We start from the raw sequence: 23490 nt of genomic DNA on the forward strand, positions 1-23490 counted from the left end.
ACAGATCGCCTTAAAAACCGCCTAATTACGATTTTCAAGTTTTAACACTTGGAACCCAGCTTCTGAGACAGTTTTCACGAAGTGACCGTTTAAATTTGAGCATCATGTCTTATGATTTTTTAAGTTGATTAATAAATTTTCGGTGTTTCAGGTAAGTTGTTTTTAACCCTAAAACATGTAGAAATGGAGATCAAAATATAAAAACATGAAATAAACTAAATGTTGCTCGCACTAAATAAGACGAATTTGTGACCCTAGTATCCTGTGTTTTTTTAATATTTATTTCAAAATGGCGGGAAGTGGGGATATATTATTATTGTTACGTCACATTATCAAACGTAATTTTATGTAATTGCTATTTTTAAAATAATACTAAACGTAAAAACGAAATCTCAGAAATGCCTCAAGTTAAAGGATGGATCACGCAAGCGTTCAACACAATCCATAGAACAGGAAGTGGATGCTGTCATCCTACACAGCAACAGCGGTTTTGTGTAGTGTACAGCGATCGATATATTAAGAGCAATAAATCCTGCTAGTGTGTAAGAGTCGGGCTTATGAACTGTGAAACTGTTAATATCCTGTGTTACATCATATATGCATTAACTGTGAATCTGACGCTAGCGCAGATGATGGTGGATCAGACCAGTCTCAAAAATTCTAAAAGTACCTACGATCTACACATCAATTTGTAGCACGTAATTAATGTAACGTAACTTCATTTGTATTGGCTTCTTTGTCTATAATAGTTTAGTTGTTTCAATTCATTCCACAGCATGTTTCAACTAACCCTACTTAGGAGATTGGTTGAAAGATATACTTTGTTTTTTTTCTTTTATTCTATTTTCACAGATGTTAAATTGTAGATTCAAGTTTTAATAACACGTAATACCAGCCAAAACACATTTATAATAAACCACGTTTACGTGACGCATGTTGGCTGAATTAATCTTCCTGAAAAATAGTCCTAAATGAAAACTGTTTCAATTAGACTTTATCTTCTTCAGACCAACTATTATTTCTAAACACTGTCGAATACAAGCTATATTATTTTTCAACTCTGAATTACACAGCAGGTATTTTTAAAATCCTTATAAATCACGTAACATTCTTTAGTGTATACAATTAAAAATAATACTAAACATGAGTATCAGAACAAAGATAGTATCGCTTTGGGGCCTGCATGGCCAGGTGGGTTAAGGCGTTTGACTCGTAATCCGAGGGTCGCTGGTTCGAATCCCCGTCGCACCAAACATGCTCGCCCTTTAAGCCGTAGGGTCGTTATAATGTGACCGTTAATTCCACTATTCGTTGGTAAAAAGAGTAGCCCAAGAGTTGGCGGAGGGTGGTGATAACTAGCTGCCTTCTTCTAGTCTTACACTGCTAAATTAGGAACGGTTAGTGCAGATAGGCCTCGAGTAGCTTTGCGCGAAATTCAAAAAACAAAGAAACAAACACTATTGCTTTGAAGTGTTTGGAAACAAATTCTATTCTCCATACCCCCACGAACAGTTAGTACAGTTCAATAGATACCCACAATATAATAAATAAAAAATACAACAAGAGATGTACGTTTATTACAAGAAACATTCTTCTGATTGTTATTAAGAGAGAGCTTTGAACTTTCTACTTGTGTCATTAGTAGAAATTCAAAAATAAAATACTAGCAATATGTTACGACTCGTGAGAAATATAATTACATGTATCTGATTGTATTTAAAAACATTCTGGTAATGCATCTTTCATGTCATATTTGAGTCATGTTCTAATGTGTTTCACAAAGTTTTATGACGAATTATTTGAACAAGTATTAGCCAATATTTTGCCTTGAAGAACACAAAGGAGTTCTGTCACAAATAGATATCAAGATTCATAGAAAGAGTTACTTTTTGGTTTCTGTCACAAGGAAATATCGAAATTCATAGATAGATTTAGGTTTTTGTCACATAGATGAAGCCACCTTCGATTATCAACTAACCTCCGAAATAAGATCCATCAGACAAACTTGTAGCTACATCGCCATTGGACATGACAATATCAACAATCCCTTCCTGTATGAAATACATCTTGCTTCCCGGAGTCCCTTCTTTGATGATGATATCATTGGGCTGGAAAACTTCGTAGTGTAGTTTAGTCACTACATCGTTAACGAAGTTCTGGTCAGCGTTGGAAAAAAATGGAACAGATGCAACCAATTCACGACAGTTGTAATTGATCACGTCCTAGGTTTTTGGAACAAACGAAATAGCACTGAAACACGAATCGAAACAAAACAAGCAAGTAAATAATTAATTCTACCTCACACATATTTATAAATTAAACGTTTGTGGGAGTTTTTGCGTGCTAACCTCGCTATTTGTATTGGCGCACAATGTTGGATCGGAATGATATATAAAAAAAAACAACTTGTAAACGCAAGCGAACTGATTACTCCGATTTGAAATTATGAAAGAATGTACCTACTACGTTGATTGAATCTCGTACTTGAAAGTAAATACCAATTAGAGAATTCCAATAACTCGAGCGCTTTCGAAAGGAAGTGTTGTTTTCGCCTTCCAGTTCTCCAGTGGTATTTGTTACAAGGATTTAATTTGAAACTTATTTGACAGCGTAACAGACTTATTTACAGGATTATAACCACAGTAAAATTTGCTGTCTAAACCAATCAGAGGATACTAAAGAGTGGATTTCTACAACTTAAACGGTTACGTTCATATCTGGAGACTCGACATGGCCGGATGGTTAAGACGCTAGACGCGCAGTCTGGAGGTCACGAATTCAAATTCCCGTCACCAAAGATACTTACCCTTTCAGCCGTGGGATGCTATAATGATACAGTCAATCCCACCATTATTTATAAAGAGTATCTCAAGAGTTTACAGCGGGTGTTATTGGTTAGCTGACTTCCCTCTTGTCTATCACTGCTAAATTAGGGACGGGTAGTGCAGATAGCCCTCGTGTAGCTTTGCGCGAAACTTAAAAACAAATAATCACATCTGGATGAACGGTACTCTTTCGTAGTAAATTTTAACTTCAGCATCTTGTGACGTCTACATGTTAGGGTTAGTAATCTTCCAATAAAACACGAAAATATAACAAAAATGTTAAGGTCACGTTTTAAATATTTTCCATAGTATATATGAAATATACGTTCCCATTTTATTTATTTCTTTATAATGTGATTAAGCACCGTAAACAGTTTGTTTGTTTTTGCGCAAAGCTACACGAGGGCTATCTGCGCTACCCGATCCTAATTTAGCAGTGAGAAACTAGATGAAAGGCAGCTAGTCAACAACATCCGCTGTAAACTCTTGAGCTACTCTTTTACCAACGAATAGTGGGATTGACCGTATCATTATAGCATCCCACGGCTGAAATGGTAAGCATGTTCGGTGACGGAAATTCGAGGCCGCGACCCTTAGAGTGCGAGTCTAGCACTTTAACCATCAGGTCATTCACCATATGAAAAAGAAACCCGTCTTATGGAAGTAAACTTTTCATTTGTTAACCTATTTTGAAATCGACCAACATTTACGAAAATTGTTTTAATTATTTCTTTAAGTAAACAAAAAAGTTATAACAAGCTGTAATTACATTAACGTTCTTGTACTATCTTATTTGTATTTACAAGAAAAAAAAATTTCTCTTACGATTTCTAATGGCAATTATAAAGTCGAGGAAAAGACTGGACTACATAGGTAAAAAAAATGTTAAGTCGAAGTGAAAGAGAAAAAAAATGTCTCTCTTTTTATAACCTAAGCTCGGCAATGTTGAAAAAAATCTACACATTGAACAAAATTAATACCACCCACAAAGAAACAGATAGGTGCCTGGTTTTGTTCATAACTGTAAATTTCTAAAACCATATAACTCGAATAAATTATAGAGCTGTGGTGTTTCCATGTGATATTTGAACTATAACTACCATCTTCAACATAAATATCTCACACACGAAACTGTACATGTTAGGTTGATAGAATATTCAGAAAGTGTGATTTTGGTAATTGTCATTAAATATATTGTACAATAATGACGCAAAGTATATCCTTAATATTCCCGATACTTTTAATTTTTTAAACTGAAAATTAGGCCTAATTTAGATTAAGAAAATAAAAACAAAAACTTCATGGATTGATGTAAAAGTTGGTCGGTTTTTAAAACTGAAAATTAGGCTTAATTTAGATTAAGAGAAAAAACTACATGGATTGATGTAAAAGCTGGTCGATTTTTTAAACTGAAAATTAGGCCTAATTTATATTAATAAAAACAAACTTACATGGATTGATGTAAAAGTTGGTCGGTTTTTTAACTGAAAAGTAGGTCTAATTTAGACGAAGAAAAAACACAAAAACTTGATGAATTGATATAAAAGTTGGTCGATTTTTTAAACTGAAAATTAGGCCTAATTTAGATTAAGAGAAAAACACAAAAACTAGATGAATTGATATAAAAGTTGGTCGGTTTTTTAAACTGAAAATTAGACCTAATTTAGATTAAGAGAAAAAAAGCTACATGGATTGATGTAAAAGTTGGTCAATTTATTAAACTGAAAATTAGGCTTAATTTTGATTGAGAAAAAACTACATGAATTGATGTAAAAGTTGGTTGATTTTTCTACAATAAATTAACATCTGTTTTTAATGTTCTGGAGAACATTTTATATTCATGCAAAATGTATAATTTTACTGCCTGTAAATATCAGTCTTATATAAATAAGTAAAAAAAACATTTTCACGTGTTTTATAAAACTAGAATATTCTTTAGTTGAATTAATTATGTTAATTAAATCAACTGTTAAGATATATATATATACATACATCTATATAATGTTGTTTATTCCTATATATTTTAAATTTGCACTTAACGTTACTATTTTTTGAATATGTAATGCGAAATACACATTTTTTTCCCATATATAAAAGTCGACCTGTAAACTCTACACACACACATTGATAATGTAGATCAGTAAAGAACAAAACTGGTTTATATATATTGAAAACTTAATTATATTTTGGTATAATATGAAGTTCTGGGCTTGGTAGCATTCATTACCTGAAAACTTGCTCTTACATAAATACAACTTTTAATCTTATTTATAGTTAGTTTGAAGCATTTCAAGCTGTACCATCAACCAATAAAAAACAAGTTTATATTTCTAGCTACCAATGTATAGTTCGTACTGAAATCCACCTTCAACCCTTCATTTCTAACCATTAAGCCAATTATGGATACAAAATCGTAAGTGTATAGACGGTCTGAGAAGAAATGGACAAAAATGTTAGCTTTTCGTGGGTCCCTCAAACCTTACACTAACTATGACGTAAGTTGCATATATATGTGTTAATATGACCTTTGTTATAAATGTTTTACAGCAACTATCACTTGGGGTCCCCTCACAAATATCCTTCCACTGATGTCCCTACCAACGACAGCGGAAGAAACAAAGTAATGCGCAAGAAAATTACCACAATTAATTGATGCAATTAAGATATAATAATTAAGGAGGATTTGATTAACCATGGTGAAGTAATTCGTGATAACAAAAAAACCACTCGAAGTAAAAATGTATCTCAGGACAGCTGGTGTGGGTATTAACACTTTTACTAATAAAGCAGAGAACAACGTTTCGACCTTTTTAGATCATCTTCAGGTTAACAAAAAGTGTTAATACCCATACTAGCCGTCTTGAGATACATTTTATTAACCAATAAGCGTGGGTGTTTTCTGACAGCAAAGCCACATTGGGCTATCTGTTGAGTCTATCGAGGGGAATCGAACCCATGATTTTAGGGTTGTACGTCTGTAGACTTACCGCTGTACCAGCGAGGGACGATTAACCAATAAGGCATCCAACGAATATACAGAACATTAACCATGCAAACGCAGAAGTATTAAAAACACAAAATAACCCAACAGATTTGAAGGTGACATAATAACGGTAAACAAACACACCTCTCGTAATCTTTCGGATAATTCTCCAAGAATAGCGTCCTCGTCATAATACTTTCCTTGGTAGCGGTGCTCAAAGTAGTCCGTAATGCGCTGTCGTAAGTCGCGAGGCAGTTTACGATAAGCCATGTATTCTTCCACCTGTTTCACCTGCAAAAAAAAGTCCGTTATACGCATGATCTGTCGAGAAGAATAATATATTTGTCAACAACCTTACTGAATGAAGTAACGAAGTTAACACAATACAGTTTGTAGTTCAAGCCTAATATTAAAGAAAAACTACATTATACCTTACTATGGACTTAAGGGTGTTATTTTCTACCTTTTCTCTGTACTGACGTCGAGACGAATCCAAAGACTGAATGAGATTTGTTGTGTGACCAAGAAATAATGCATAACAGGTGGCGCCACTGATCATGCTTAGTAGAGTTAGCCACATATCCGTCAGATTCTGGGGCGGAAATCGCCCATAACCAATACATAGCATGTGAGACATGGCTTTGAATAAGGCCCAAGAATATTGTTCAAACCAAACTACGTCCTGAAACACAAAAGAAAAAAAATAAGTATAGGAAAATTAACATTCATAATACAATTCTGTATTTTTCTTAGCAAGACGTTACACAATTTGCATTTTGTTTGCCACGGGGACTCGAACCCTGAATTTTAGCATTGTAAATCCGTAAACTTAGCGCCGACCCAACAGCGGACATATAATGTAATAAGCACATGCTACGTTCTAATGCTCTTTTATCGTTGCATGCCAGACTGTTTTCGCATGGCAATCCCTATTGATACCTGGTGGCTTATGAGCGCTAAAAATGGATTTCGATCCTTACGGTGGGCAGAAGAGCACTGATAGCCCATTGTGAATCTCTATATTTAATAATAAATAAATATAATTATTAATTTTAAGCATGCAGATATACTAGAGGAAAGGCAGCTTGTAAATAAGCACTCACCGTCAACCACTGGGCTACTCTTGTCTGACCAAATAGTAGAGTTTGACTGTCACTATTACAACGTACCCATAGTTCCAAAGTGCAAAGAGCGTTGCTATAGCAAAGAGCCGCAAACCCTGAATCCTTAGATTAACATTTCCAAACACGCTAACCACTAGGCTTCGTCTGGGTCGCATTTACAGAAACTAATTATTAAATGAACGACCAGAGCGTTTTGTTTCGTCAATTACACAGAATTATTCAATCTTACAAAGTCGTTCATGATAATCTGTTCCAGTTCAAGATCCTCTAAAAGGTATTTTTCTTGACAATTTCTGTCGTTGTTGTTGTTGTTTTCGAATAGTATCGAACATCAATATTCAATATTATCATTGTAACAAGTTTTGATTTTATTTAAATATGTTACAACGTCGTTATTTCTTAAAACTTTACTGCAGAAAAGAAAAGTTCACTTTGTCAGTCCATTTGTACATTTAGGATGATCACGTGTACAGCAAAGCAAGTAAATTATGGATTTGTTAGAGTATTTGGAGTTTTATTATCGTGGCTGTTATTGCTCAGTTCTTCAATACTCTCGTCTAGTGCAACGAATAGAGAACATTGGTACAATTAACAACGTGACACGTGACAGTATATTCAGTTAATTTGAAAACTCAGATATTGTATTCGTAAAACGTCTTGTGCTTTGGGGCACAGATCTAGAGTAACTGAAGGTATGAGATTTTACTCACAAATGAATGTCATAAGTGGGTAATCGACGGTATGTTTGAGGTATTATAGTACTGCGATTTGGGGTTCGATCCCTGTCTGGCGCCTAAAACAAATTAACTAAATAGTGAAGACAGCTTGCACCTTGTCAATTTCTGACTCGCACATTTCTTACAATTTGTTTAATAAAATGTCTGTACATTTTCGTGAGACGTTTTTACTTAAAATATACTTTAGAAATAGTCTTCTTTCGAACAATTTGCATATCTAGTTGTCACGGACAAAAAAAACACACGTTAGCTTTTACGATAATTACAAAAGCTATTATTACGCTGTAAACGTTTCATTCGCAGTAAAAACCTATCAACATTGAAAGAGTTTCTTCTCATTGGTTCTGTCAAAGTTTCATTTATCCAATGACAGTACTCGAAATTCTTAATGTTTATATAAGGTGGAATCATTGACATTCTCTGTTTCAATCTGTTTCCCCTCGGGACAGTCTGTCTCCTTCAACTTGTTTTTGTTGTCACTGTTTCTAATAGAATTTAGCCAAACTTTTTTGACACTGATGTAACAAGTTTTGGAACATTTCCTAACTGTATTCATATAATACATAATTTCATATATTTTCCCTAAATAAAGTATATTTGTTTATTAATTCTATATTTTCTTGTGGTTTCTAGAGCAGTGTATAAAATCTTTAACAATAGTTGTCAGGTTCGTAGTTTTAATTCGTTTCTTTTTATCCCAGTAAGAAAAGAAAAAAACAAAACAAAGACAAACTTACGAACCTGACAGCTATCGTTAAAGATACAATTTCTATGAGTAACCATTTGCTTAAGAAAGCAACATTTTTATGACTATATGCTCAGTAATCAAAAAACTGTATCTAGGACTTTTTATCCCAGTAAGGGTAAAAAGGTAATAAATCGATGCAAAGAACTTTATTCTTGTTTACAATACACTAAGAAAGTTTAAGTCAGTAGAAAAAAACAACAACACCACAACTGCTACATTTTGTAGGAATAGGTGAAGCAGGAAGAAGGAAATAAAATAAAACTAGGATGCAAAAAAAACCGGTTAAAATTACAGGATCTTATGGTGTTTTTTCTACATCTCACCTGGAGTTCATTTATAGAAACCCAGGAGCTAGCAGGATAACCTTGGAGCATGGGGACTAAAAACTGAAGACATCCGCTCCAGTGGCCAATCAGTAGCATCATACATATCAAATTGAATATCTTCATAAACATATTCGCCATGTTTAGAAACTGAAATGGAAAAAAAAATATATGTATATATAATCTTATAATTATAATTATACATATAATGTATATATAGTCTTATTATAAGTATAATTATACATATGATGTATATATAGTCTTATTATAAGTATAATTATACATATAATGTATATATAGTCTTATTATAATTATAATTATACATATAATGTATATATAATCTTATGATTATAATTATACATATAATGTATATATAGTCTTATTATAATTATACATATAATGTGTATATAGTCTTATTATAATTATATATATAATGTATATATAATCTTATTATAATTATACATATAATGTATATATAGTCTTATTCCATTAACAGAAACGATTATATTCTCGTTACCATGATCAATAATAACCTTGTGACCAGAAACACGAACTATTAAATATGCCAATAATTATAAAATTGACAGATAAATAATTAGATGGTGAACATGTTTTGATATACTCCGTGGTTTATTTTTTAGAAAAAAAATACTCCTATCAAGATTTAAATGTAATTAAAGTCAATTTTTCATACCCTTATACGCGGATGCTTCGGAGTGAAACAGCGCAAATATCTCTAAAACAGACATGGAATGAAATCAAACAGAGAAAGTTTTAAAACAAAATCAGTTAGTAATATTTGTGTTCTAAAAATAAAAAGATCGTTTCCAACATTAACACAAGAATCAGTTTTACACATCCTTTCTGTCAATAGTGACAGAAATGTTTGATTTGTGTTTTACTATTTTGTTTTGTAGGTACAGTAAGTGACGACTTTATTTTGTCAACATTTCTACTTCTCAAGAACAGGATGCAGGTATACTTTTGTCCAATAAAAGTAGCAAAGACAATTCATTTCGACATCCAGAGAGGAAGTGAAGACATTTAAGTAACATATTCTGATGTTAAATTACGATACAAAACCAACACACAGATTTCTTATGAGCTCATATTACAGTGTTGCAATAAGTTATAGAAATCATAGCAAGGTTTTTCTTGATTATATCTTAGCTGGATTGAGATATAGGAATTACGCTTATTTCTTTATCTATCATATCATACAGTGTTGGATTACGTTGCAGGTACTGCATCCAAACTTTTCTTGATCTCATCTTAAAGTGTTAGGTTAAGTTAGAGAAATTATATCTTGACTTCTCTTTATTTCGTCTTACAGTATTGGACTGAGGTATGGGAGCAAAATCAAGGTTTTCATGACCTCATTTTTATTTGTTAAAAACGAATAAGGAAATCCAAAGGGTTTTACAAAGAAACTGGTTGATAGTATTAAAATAATAATAAGGATTTTTAACCACGTTAAAGGTAAACAAGTTATCAATATTGAGACAAGGTCCGTAAAAGATCCTGATGTCATGGTTTTATTGAAGTCTACTAAATGACTCTGTGGCTTTTCAAATATTTTATTCTTTTGTATTTTTACAATATAAGAAAACCCTGACCCTGAGATGCATTCTTTGGGAAATATTAAAAATTACTTGAATCATGTGGATATTAATGCTTGGAAGTTAAGAGAAAAATTGAAAAAAAAATTGAAGTAGGTAAAGCAGCAAGGCGAGGAAGGTTTTGTTCAAAGATCTTAACAGAAAACACGGATAAGAGGTGGAAATATTTCTGTTTCATTTTGGGTAGGTTAGCAGACAGTTTGCAAAGAGATGATAAAACTTGGCCAAGAAACAATATGTCATTTAGTCTGATTTCAGGAGTAGGGAGAACTCTATAGTCTGACAAAATAAGCAAAGGGAAATCATTTTGTAAAATATGATATCAATTCATGAAAGTCGACATGGATTTACCAAAGGGAAATCTTGTCTTACTGATCTGTTATACTTTACGGAGGACGTTACTTGTTATCTGGACAATGGAAAAGGATGCAGATTTGATGTACTTAAGCTTTCGATACGGCCCACACAAAATACTAGTTAAGATATTCCATTGATAGGACTTGGGCAAAGACTAGTTGGTTGTACTATAAGATAGCTGGATGGGTGAAAATGAAAATGTATTATTAGTGGATCCTCCTAAATTTGGACTTTTGTTACTATTGGTGTGCTACATGGTGGTCATTGCTTCAGTTTTTGCTTCTTCTTGTTTACGTTCATGATATTAACAGATGGATAATTAGTTTTGTTTATTAGTGATATCAAAATATTGGGTATTTTTATCTGTATTGAGGTATTATGGGATCATTTCGATCAGTTGGTAAGTTAGACGAATATTTCACAAATGTTCTTTAATTACAGTACAAGCAAGGTACATTTGGGTTATCATAATTTCAATAACAAGTTTAATATATATTGTGTGTGTGTGGATAGAACCTAGAGAACAGAATGCGAAATGATACTGACTTTTTAAAAATGGTTTAATGAAGATCTACAAGAATGATTACGGGAATAGATGAGTTATTTTACAAGGAGAGCCTAAGGCCTTTTTATTTATTATTTTGATATGAGTTACTTTACAAGGAGAGGCTAAGGGCTCTTCATTTATTATTTTGATATGAGTTACTTTACAAGGAGAGGCTAAGGGCTCTTCATTTATTATTTTGATATGAGTTACTTTACAAGGAGAGGCTAAGGGCTCTTCATTTATTTTTTACATAAGTTATTTTACAAGGATAGGCTAAGGGCTCTTCATTTATTTTTTACATAAGTTATTTTACAAGGATAGGCCAAAGCCTTTTCATTTATTTTTTCTTGATAAGAGAAGTATAAGAGGTGATCTGATTGAAGTTTACAAGATTACCTATTGGATCGATAGGATAACTTCCTTCGATTTATTTGTGTTTTATTCTGAAAATTTGAGAAAACATAGGGTAGGCTCCAGTTACGACAGCTTTACTTTTCTAAAGGGGTCATTCACTTATCCAATGAATTTTCGTCGGCAATAACGAAGTTTTGTAATTTACAGAAGTTCAAGAGAAGAACTGATTATTTCATTCAAAAAAAGAATGTTTTAAATCTTTTCTCTATTTCGGTTGCGTGAGGACAGTCTTGAAGTACCAAACTGTCCTTTGGTGTCCTTATGTTATGTCAGATAGATGTTTACTTTAAAAGCACAATGCAATTATCACGTGTCTTTACCCTTTCAGTTAATGTATACCAACACTAGAAACTCTAGACTTCATAAGCTTGCAAAGCACTGAGGTAATGAATGAAAAGGGACACAACTTGTTCTCTGAAAGAAGAACTCCACAGAGAAGTTGCTTCTTAAGTAATTAAAATCTCGCATTTAATGCATCAATCACAATTTAATATCGGAGTTTCTGTGTCTTGTCATCTTGCAAAAACACCTAATAACAGAAAGAGTATTTTGTTGTACGAACGACTAACAATCTTCCTTTCTTATAAAAGAAAAATATTGCTAGTTTTTGGCTTTTCCCTGAGTCTTCATAATACTGAGTGGTGCTAGGAAAATACATATAAAAACGAGGAACAGATAAGTGTTTTTCTCTAACAAGACTGTTACCACAACATTGGAAACAAATAAAAAATAATAATAATAACCTTGTTACAACACTCGCAACACATGTTCTAGGCCTCAAATTCCGACTTCCTGAAAGAATCTTCAATAATTAGCACATAAACTTATATATAGATTTATATATAGTTAAGAAACTAGACTACTAAATATCTTTAGATTAGGAAATTAAAAAAATATATTTTGTTCTGTTTCTTTATACGTAAACTGCAACTGAAAAATAAACAGCTATATTTAAGTAACCGCATAATTGTACTTATATGTATTACTCAGGGTTGAAGGCATTTTATACACGCGTGTTTATGTAGGTTGGCGTTTCTGAAAACACTGGAAATGCATCTGAAATCTCGATTGGGAAGTTAATTAGTCAGTTTAATGTTTGGTCTGCATGACCTATAAGAAGTAGTGTTTAAAAAAACTCCTAAAAATGATTCGATACTTTTTATGTATTATGGACGCAGTAAAGGGACTTGGAACTAACCTAAAACCATTAAGATGGCCGAACTTATGAAATGTGGCTATTTTTAGGATTACGGTCGAAAATATCGCTAACAGTGACCTAAATAATTCATTTACTCTTGATTAGAAGTTTGGATTCGTATCAAACGGCCCGGCATGGCCAGGTGGTTAAGGCACTCCAGGGTCACAGGTTCGATTCCCAGTCACACCGAACATGCTTGCCCTTTCAGCCATGGGAGAGTTATAATGTGACGATCAATCCCGTTATTCGTTGGTAAAATGTAACCCAAAAGTCGGCGGTGGGTGGTGATGACTAGTTGCCTTCCCTCTAGTCTTACACTGCTAAATAAGGAATGGCTAGCGCAGATAGTCTTCGTATAGCCTTGCACGAAATTCAAAAACAAACATATCAAATATCACCAATTTATTTCAATTGCAAAGATTAACGTTTTGCTGAATGCAATCCGTAACCACAAAACATACTTTATATCATATAAACTCTTATCGTACCTCTACACAAAGTAAAAAACAAGGTATTCTACTGCAGAAAAGTGTTTTTTTTTCCAAGTTGCATTACAAAGGCGTTAACTTTAAAATTAAGAGTCAAAAACGACAAAAATGTTATAAAACACTACACTTACAGTTACAAGAGAATTGATTCTGCTACCTTGAAAATTATCAAACCAAGAAGAACTGTATTGTGTGTGTGTCTGTTTTTCTTATAGCAAAGCCACACTGGGCTGTCTGCTGAGCCCACCGAGGGGAATCGAACCCCTGATTTTAGCGTTGGAACTGTATTGATGCAGCGAAATAAACTGAACGTAGGCCCGTCATGGCCAGGTGGGTTAAGGCGTTCGACTCGTAATCTGAGGGTCACGGGTTCGAATCCCCCTCGCACCAAACATGTTCACCCTTTCAGCCGTGGGGGCGTTATAAAATTACGGTCGATTCCAGTATTCGTTGGTAAAAAAATAGCCCAATAGATGGCAGTGGGTGGTGATAATTAACTGCCTTCTCTCTAGTCTCACACTGCCAAATTAGGAACAGCTAGCGCAGACAGCCCTCGAGTAGCTTTGCACGAAATTCAGCAACAAACAAACAAAACTGAACGTTACTTAGAATTGTAACGAAGTCCTTTCAGACAAATATATTTATGCAAATAAACCATCAACGTTGAAATATATTCTGTGTTGATTCTTGATTCATTTTTAAATATAGTCACATTCATTAAGTCGTGCATAGTCTTATGGTTCAATTGTGAGACTGTGAACCTCAAAGCGACCCGTTGATGCAAAACTAAGGTCACATTTTAGGGTTGGATTCGCATTAAAAGGGTGTCGGCCAAAATTGATTATTCGATTAGATTTGTTTGTCTGTGTTATTGTCTGCATTTCTTCTATTCTATTACTTCAAAATTACGGTCTCCTAGCCTAAATATTCCTGATGTAGCTTCACGCTAGGTTCCGAAACAAACAAGGCAGCATTTAGTACAATACAAATTCCAGTTTAGTTCTGGTATGTATTCTTTCTATTTCGAAATGCAAAGTATTTAGTACGGCGTGGGCCAGGCATGGCCAGGTGGTTAAGGCGTTCGACTCGTAATCCGAGGGTCGCGGGTTCGAATCCAGGTCGCACCAAAGATGCTCGCCCTTTCAGCCGTGGGGGCGTTATAATGTGACGGTCAATCCCACTATTCGTTGATAAAAGAGTAGCCCAAGAGTTGGCGGTTGGTGGTGATGACTAGCTGCCTTCCCTCTAGTCTTACACTGCTAAATTAGGGACGGCTAGCACAGATAGCCCTCGAGTAGCTTTGTGCGAAATTCAAAACAAACAAACGGTTTTTGTTATTAACCCCAGTTTGTAGTCTTTCCGTGAGATATCTGTACAGATGATGTCGGGTGGTTTTGTTGTTAACCCCAGTTTGTAGTCTTTCCATGTGAAATATGTACACATGATGTCGGGTGTTTTTGTTGTTAACCCCAGTTTGTAGTCTTTCCGTGAGATATCTGTACAGATGATGTCGGGTGTTTTTGTTGTTAACCCCAGTTTGTAGTCTTTCCGTGTGATATCTGTACAGACGATGTCTGGTGTTTTTGTTGTTAACCCCAGTTTGTAGTCTTTCCGTGTGATATCTGTACAGATGATGTCGGGTGGTTTTGTTGTTAACCCCAGTTTGTAGTCTTTCCGTGTGATATCTGTACAGATGATGTCGAGTGTTTTTGTTGTTAATCCCAGTTTGTAGTCTTTCCGTGTGATATCTGTACAGATGATGTCTGGTGTTTTTGTTGTTAACCCCAGTTTGTAGTCTTTCCGTGTGATATCTGTACAGATGATGTCGGGTGGTTTTGTTGTTAACCCCAGTTTGTAGTCTTTCCGTGTGATATCTGTACAGATGATGTCGGGTGGTTTTGTTGTTAACCCCAGTTTGTAGTCTTTCCGTGTGATATCTGTACAGATGATGTCGAGTGTTTTTGTTGTTAATCCCAGTTTGTAGTCTTTCCGTGTGATATCTGTACAGATGATGTCTGGTGTTTTTGTTGTTAACCCCAGTTTGTAGTCTTTCCGTGTGATATCTGTACAGATGATGTCGAGTGTTTTTGTTGTTAATCCCAGTTTGTAGTCTTTCCATGTGATATCTGTACAGATGATGTCGAGTGTTTTTGTTGTTAATCCCAGTTTGTAGTCTTTCCATGTGATATCTGTACAGATGATGTCTGGTGTTTTTGTTGTTAACCCCAGTTTGTAGTCTTTCCGTGTGATATCTGTACAGATGATGTCGGGTGGTTTTGTTGTTAACCCCAGTTTGTAGTCTTTCCGTGTGATATCTGTACAGATGATGTCTGGTGTTTTTGTTGTTAACCCCAGTTTGTAGTCTTTCCGTGTGATATCTGTACAGATGATGTCGAGTGTTTTTGTTGTTAATCCCAGTTTGTAGTCTTTCCGTGTGATATATGTACAGATGATGTCGAGTGTTTTTGTTGTTAACCCCAGTTTGTAGTCTTTCCATGTGATATCTGTACAGATGATGTCTGGTGGTTTTGTTTCTTTACTACCTGCATTTAGAAACATGTGTCATACAAGGGTATTGCTGTTGTCAAGTCTGATAAAAAGCAATCGTAGTAGATATCATTTTGTAACAAAGGTTATTTTTAGTTATTTGTGGTTGTACGTCTGAATCTCATAATCTCATTTTACACAGGTACGATATGCGAATCTATATACGGCTAAACGACTAATTTGGTTGAAGTGTTTTATCTTTACGTGCAAGATTTTTCTTCAAAGTCTTACCCACTCTTTAAGATCAAGTTTCATGCTCACATTCAAGTTCTCTTTGAAATGTTACCCAATCACTCCGATGATTTTATACAGTTATATGTACATCTTTGAATAATATGGCACCTAGTCATTACAATCATGTTGTTTTCATCAATATTGCTATTCCTTTAGTCTTTTCCAAACATCTGTGCTCGTCCTGTTATATAATTTGGATATATAAAATCACCAATCACATATTAACGTAAACATCATGATTGATTAAAACGTTGCGTGCACGCTCAATCATACAACCATGCAAATTGATGCACGTGAGTGGAGCTCAGATATCTGAGTTATATTTAGTTCTCCAGTAGATACATATGTATCTTTTTTTTTCTTTTCTTTTTTCCAAAAATGTGTTGGTAGCTGCTCTGATGTCATGTTTTGGCACCGCTAACTTGGTGGAAACTCCAAAAATGTGTTGGTAGCTGCTCTGATGTCATGTTTTGGCATGCTGTGATGTCATGTTTTGGCATGCTGTGATGTCATGTTTTGGCACCGCTAACTTGGTGGAAACGAAAATAATTTCATGCAGCATAGTGCACGTTGTAAATCAGTACAACGTGGTATTTTTGCTACAATAAAGAAACTGAGGCATCTCAAATCAATCCATTAACTGTATTCTTGTGTTATGACAAGTCATGAAACATCAAAAAGTGTTTAAAAATATTACTTTTTTTAAAATTACATTTTAATATAATTTTTTACAGCTAAGCCTGAAATAATAATTACAACCAGCACCATATATAATTATTAAAGTTTAGTTAAAACATTATTAGAGGGCATGTTTTTACAGTGGAACAAGATATCCAAATTTCTTTATGATAAAGTTTGAAAGATTTGTCAAGTGGATAACTTGTTTTAGGTTAATTTTGAAAATCCAGTATGATGCCTTTCAAGAAACATATATTTGAATTTCTAGTCCTTGTATTTCCTGATTCTGAGTAGAATAATTAGTTGATGCAACAACTGCACTTCAAGTAAAAGTTCGAACGGCAGCTACAAAGGAAGAAATGTTTTGTTTCTGAAAGTTCAACTGAAAGCAGTCTTTCAACAGATCCGACATATAGTTCAGACTATGAAACTTGTTATAACACAGCCAGCTGAACTTAGGTAATGACGAAACTCACAACACTGTCCACCACATGAAAGCACAGACTAAGCCCGTAATGAAGAAAAGCCAATAATGAGGCTTTCTAAATACAATGGTGCTCTGTGGTTTTGAAAAGACCATAGAGGAACAGCGACTCAACGTATACTCAATGGTTCTTGGGAACTTACAGTCACTGAGTTTTGTACTCAAGTTGTCTCGTAAAGTACAGCTAATTTTCTAAGGTTCATAATCGACTCTACAAACGGAAGTAACGGATTTCAACTTCTGGTTTTCTGTACTCGTTATATAAAATGCTTTAATTTAGCAGAGTTTGTTATTGTTTTGTGAGAGTGTGATCCAAATTTGCTACTTTTCAAACACGTTACTGACAAAACACTTGTTAACACATTATATGAACAAAATGCGCGAACACTGCTTAATTTGAGATCTTCTAAAAATGTTTCATTCCCATAACAGACCAGTCGTACTTCCAGAGGAATCAATATGCAAACAGAGAAAATTTACCTTACTGTTTTTTACCATAGACTCCTCCACGACAAATAAGTGGCATTTTGTAAAAATAAGGAACTAAAATAGTCCAAAAATAAAAGGTTATTTTTTGAAATTAAATTAGGAAAAAACAAATTTACAGAAAATAAGAGTCAATTGTTTGGAAATTCATACACCCGTTTCTCGGATTCTGACTACAACGGATTTTTTTATCCAATTATCATTTTGTTGTTGTTCCTCCAAACGAGTAAGAAAACCCTAGCTGTGAACTTTGTGTTGTTTTTCTTTCTGTTTACTAGCTTAATTCTGTGTGACAATAATATATAATTATGCATTTGTCAAAAATAGTTGAGCCCACAGTTATTAGTTTAACCGATAACAAACAACTACATCTGAAATGATACAAAAGTCTGGTCAGGCAATATCAAATTCATTACCTTATAACATAAGAAATTTATTGGCATAATTAACTTCGACACCGAAGATTATTGTTGTCAAGCTGAACACTGTCATTTTGTTCCATAATTTTAATGGCAATCGTTCTTAGAGTTTCTTTGCATTTAAATCTACAAGGTCTGCCCTCACTGGCGTCAAGTGAAACGCAAGAAATAAAATTGGAATTTTCACAGCCCACTTCGTACCCTAAATGTATTAGAGACTCCAACGAAGCCCACTTGATTCACAGATATCAACAGAAGATTATATTGGCGAATGTCACGCTCAAGTTCACTCCAAAGATGTTCAATCAGATAGAGGAGATTTGGGACTTTGTTGACCAAGGAAGCCCACTAGATTCACAGATATCAACAGAAGATTATATTGGCGAATGTCACGCTCAAGTTCACTCCAAAGATGTTCAATCAGAAAGAGATTTGGTACTTTGTTGACAAGGAAGGTCAATCACTGTCATGCTTCTTCAACCAATTTTGGACAAATACGAGCTGCTGTATTACCATCTTGAAAGGGTTTTTATCCACCAGAGTGGAACTGTAGCATCATGGATACAGCACGGTCAGCAGAAACGTTCAAAAATATACTGGATAATATTCAAACCAGAAGAACAAATTCCTCTAATGTCTAATGACAGAATAAGGGCAGACAAAATGAAACTCATAAAACCGCATCAAAACATCGCATAATTTAAGGTTCTCTGTTCCTGTTCTAACCACCAATACAGCTGTGCTTTCTTGTCTGCTCTTTAAATAAATTGGTTTTAGGACGGGTTGTCGTAGGGTAGTTGATATGGAATAGTTTCCATAAGTTATTTCGCGTTCCACAGTTGTAAATAGAGTCGAACAACTCAGTAAGTTGATAGATTAAGATGACAGAAGTATCTGGTTTGGCTTGAATTTCGCGCAAAGCTACACGATGGCTATCAGCGCCAGCAGTCCCTAATTTAACAGTATAAGACTAGAGGGAAGGTAGCTAGTCATCACTATCCACCTCCAACTCTTGGGCTGCTCTTTTACCAATAAATAGTAGGATTGATCGTAATATTATAACGCTTCCACGGCTGAAAGGGCGAGTATGTTTGGTGTGACGGAGATTTGAACCTGCGACCCTCGGATTACGAGTCGAGTGCCTTAACCATCTGGCCATGTCGGGGCCCAGAATTATCTGAACAGTAGATTAATGAAATGGTCGTTGAGAGCGAATGTCCTATTAGAGAATCGCACACTTTCACGCCACTCCACAAGTAGAATAAATCCTTTGCCCTTCATATTATTTTAACGTAGACCAATTCTTATATGACAGAATCTACGCCTTCACAGGGCTCGAACAAAGATAACGTGAAATATCAGTTGGTACATTTACTTAACATATATAAATAAATGAAACGACGCCCTGGTATGGACACGCCAAGATACTATTTAATTTTATAACATAAGCATTAAAATACAGTTTCGGTTTTATTATGTTTTTTTCTTAGATTTTAAACGTCATAATTTCTTTTCCTTTCAATTTAATTTGTCGGTATCTTTTTCTCTTTTCTTGGTCTCTCAATATTTTTTTCTAATACATGCTTTATTTATCTTTAAGATAAAGCAACTAACAATTATACACAGTACTCTTTATTTCTACTAATTCCACCAACTTTGATAAATGTCTTAGGAATGTATTGTTTTAGTTTGAATTTGTTTCCGTACGTTTTATTAGTTGTCAATGATTTAGGGTATTTCCACTAGAGGGCTTTGGCCTGAAGTGTTGACTACGGTTGCCAACAGTATTGCCTGTTTTTTTGGGTTTTTTTATCTTTAATAGGGTGTATAATCTATTTACCTTATTTATCTGTTCCCCTTTTCTTCCATGGTCTCTCCAAGCGTGCAACAAGCCCTCTAATTGGCAGCCCTTCTAAAAAGGTAATTTATGAAATATATATACGTCATACAGGATATGTCTGCTGAATTGTAGAAATAAACAAGACACACTCAGCGACTAAATGTTAATGTCAGTTCTATTTTCAATAGTTGTATCACACCATTAAATAATAAAGAAACATTGTCCCACAACCTTCCTTTTATTGAGGTTTAGTTAAACACAAAGTATATATTTTAAACGATCCTTTCAAAGACAAGTAATATATTAATGTTTTTCATCCACGTCAGACGTTTGTTTGTTTGTTTTAAGCTAAAACTGAACAGTGGATTAGCTGTACTGTGTTTACTACTGGTATCGAAACCAGAACTATTCATTTATCGTAATAACGTAACAACTCCATTGGTGACATGCTTCATTGAGTAGAACACATTTTGGTTTTATTTATATTTTAAGATACAATTCCACGATTCCAGAAATGGAAGAGACAAAAAAAAAACCTTTAATGTTGGTAGATAAACTTATATATATATATAACCATACTGGAAACCTAAAACTGTAGGCATAAGAAACTGAGGTAAACGTCGCAAGAAATCTTCAAAAAAAAGTGGCACATAAAAGACGTGTTATATGGATTAGTATTCATACCCAGATAAGTAGAGTAACAGTTAAAAGTAGAAATATGGCAAGCGCTATTTCATAAAGAGTGATAGTTTAGTACTGCATAAAACACGGATCCTCAACTGAAAGTATGCAAGAAACGTTTAGTATCCTCAGCAAAACTTTGCTGAGTTGATTCTGTCACGTGCGAAGCTAGTTTCAGGAACCAAACTGTCGAGGTGTTAACCCATTACCAAACGAATGAAATATTTTTAGTGTATTAAAACCTTGACACAGTTGTGGTTATAGAGAGTTCCTCTCAGGTCTTAAGAAACCTCAGAAAAATTCAAATAGGTTTAATACTAAAGAACTTTCATCTGCGTGTTATGTTTTCTTGCCTTGTGCTAATTTTGTTGTGTTACGTTTGTCATTAACAATAGTTACCTTTAGTTTTCTGTACGTGTTTTTCTTTGCCTTGTGTTAATTTTTTGTGTTACAGTCTGTTAATACTTATTAATAACTGTAGTCACCTTTGTTGGTTTGTTTTAATTTGGAGCGAAATACACGTGGGTTATCTGCGTTAACAATCCTTATTTTAACAGTGTCATCGTAATCCAGGTTGGTTTGGTTTGGTTTTTGGAATTTCGCACAAAGCTACTCGAGGGCTATCTGTGCTAGCCGTCCCTAATTTTGCAGTGTAAGACTAGAGGGAAGGCAGCTAGTCATCACCACCCACCGCCAACTCTTGGGCTACTCTTTTACCAACGAATAGTGGGATTGACCGTCACATTATAACGCCCCAACGGCTGGGAGGGCGAGCATGTTTGGTGGGAGGGAGATGTGAATCCGTAATTCTTAGATTGAGAGTCGAGTGACCTAACTGCTTGGCTATGCCGAGCCAACTTTAAACTGTTTGATTGGCTGATACACTTAATTAATTCTAAACTATAAGTAACCGTTTGATTGGCTGATACACTTATTTAATTTCATGCTGTAAATGACCATTTGTCTGGCTGATAGAAGTTAACAATTAGCATATTAACAACTGTTGTAAACTTGTGCACGAATTTTTGTATTTATTTAAATCTATTATTACACAAATATATCCTGGTGGTTGAACTGAGAACTAATGGTGAATATGCATAAGAGCAACTTAATTGTATTCTCACGTTTATTTATTAGAAGAGTTATTTTGAATTACATGAATATTTTAGACGAGTGTTTCTTGAGTTTGCTCACGTCATATCTAAATGATATCCAATATTAAAAAGTGTGTTAATCACGCACCGAACATTTTGTTTAATAAGTTGGTCAATAAACGTTTTACGAATACTAAACACATCTTATAAAACTAATTATTTATTTCAGAAAAAAAAATGTTTTATCAATAAAGGTAAAACAATAATTTTAAAAATAATATAAGATTTTTTATTTAAAAAACTCAAAATATTAAAAGTTTTATCAGAAGTACTTTTTTAAAGAATAAGGCAACTTACGTAAACCTCTTCCCATTGGCTAACGTATCGCACCAACCGTGACACACGTAACAGTCTCAGTAAACTCAACATTTTGGCTAACCGCAGAATTCTCAAAGCTCGGCCAGCGTGCAGGAGTTGAAAGTTGTCGCTATAGTCCTTATTAAAGATGAGAAAAATATAATCCAAGGGAATGGAGCTAATCAAATCCAGAAAAAACCAAGTCCGGATGTAGTATCTGGCTATAAGTTTAGGATCTAGAATAATTTGCTTCGAATTGTCACGGTTCATTATTCCTAAATAAAATCAAATAAGATGACACAATTTAAACTTACAGAATTCTAATTGTTTTAAAATTTGACGAAAAAAAATTATATTACAAACGATCTTTGAATATGATTCAGACAAGAAAACAAAACGTAATTAAATATCATCCTTCTCGGTCTGATTGTCAATAAAAAAGTCAGGAAACAACAAGGTTAAGTCGAAGACAACTTTTTAAAATGAATATTTTTATTTGAAGTAAAAAAACTTAATAGATTTAATTTTATCTCATTGTTCTGCAAAAAACTTTTTCGTGGCTTTTATTAACACAGAGGAGTAAATATAAAAATGATCCTAATTAGGCTATCTGCTGTGTCCAAACGAAAGGAATCGAACCCTTGATTTTAGCATTGTAAATCCGTCGACTTACAGCTATCTCAGTGGAAAACTATGAACGATCGTAAGATGAAAGAGATTCGATTTGTTTGTTGTTAAGCACAAAGTTACACTATGGGCTATATGTGCTGTGCCCACCACAGGTATCTAAACTCAGTTTTCAGCGTTACATGCCTTTAGACTTACCGCTGAGCCATGGGGAGGATGGCTTATGAATTCGGTAATGAATATTCAGGCTTTAGACGTTGTTAGGACTTTTATAACTCAGTTATGATCTAGAAATTCACATGTGCATTGAGAATTTAATGCGCATATCCACATATCTTTTATGGTACCGTCTTACAATTAGTGAGCCTCAAACAACTTGTAGTTAGTACCTGTAGTCAGTTCACTTTCGAAACTAAAACAACAGACAAGGCTTAGTTCAGATTCTAAACCTCATGTGACAAGTTAGCGTCGGTAACTAGTTCAGTCTCTACATAAGCTTGAGGTCAAGGTGAGGACCAGTTTCTAAGCCTCAGGTTACAAGTTCATGTCGACAGCTATTTACTCCCAAAACAAACTTGAGGCCGCACTGCCTCACCTTACAAGTGACAATTTTACAGAGATATGATAACAAAATTGATAGAGAAAAGTTTTAAGCTACACTTTTTAATAACTCAGATAAA

General features: G+C 34.3%; 1 protein-coding gene across 3 annotated transcripts in view; it reads right to left on the minus strand.

Annotated features, from left to right (window-relative positions):
* Positions 1 to 23490, minus strand: part of LOC143231905 (potassium/sodium hyperpolarization-activated cyclic nucleotide-gated channel 2-like) — a 143161-nt gene that overhangs the window by 3161 nt on the left and 116510 nt on the right. For 2 of the 3 annotated variants that reach the window (XM_076466714.1, XM_076466713.1), the window contains exons 4-9: positions 22184 to 22458; positions 20052 to 20123; positions 8741 to 8890; positions 6272 to 6490; positions 5953 to 6099; positions 1979 to 2222 (exon numbers count right to left, since the gene is read on the minus strand). In XM_076466714.1, the coding sequence (XP_076322829.1) occupies positions 1979 to 2222; positions 5953 to 6099; positions 6272 to 6490; positions 8741 to 8890; positions 20052 to 20123; positions 22184 to 22458 (1107 nt within the window). The remainder of the gene's footprint in view (positions 1 to 1978; positions 2223 to 5952; positions 6100 to 6271; positions 6491 to 8740; positions 8891 to 20051; positions 20124 to 22183; positions 22459 to 23490) is intronic. The other variant, XM_076466715.1, reaches the window with a different exon arrangement.

The sequence above is a fragment of the Tachypleus tridentatus genome, chromosome 11 (assembly GCF_004210375.1).
Source record: "Tachypleus tridentatus isolate NWPU-2018 chromosome 11, ASM421037v1, whole genome shotgun sequence".
NCBI lineage: Eukaryota > Metazoa > Arthropoda > Merostomata > Xiphosura > Limulidae > Tachypleus > Tachypleus tridentatus.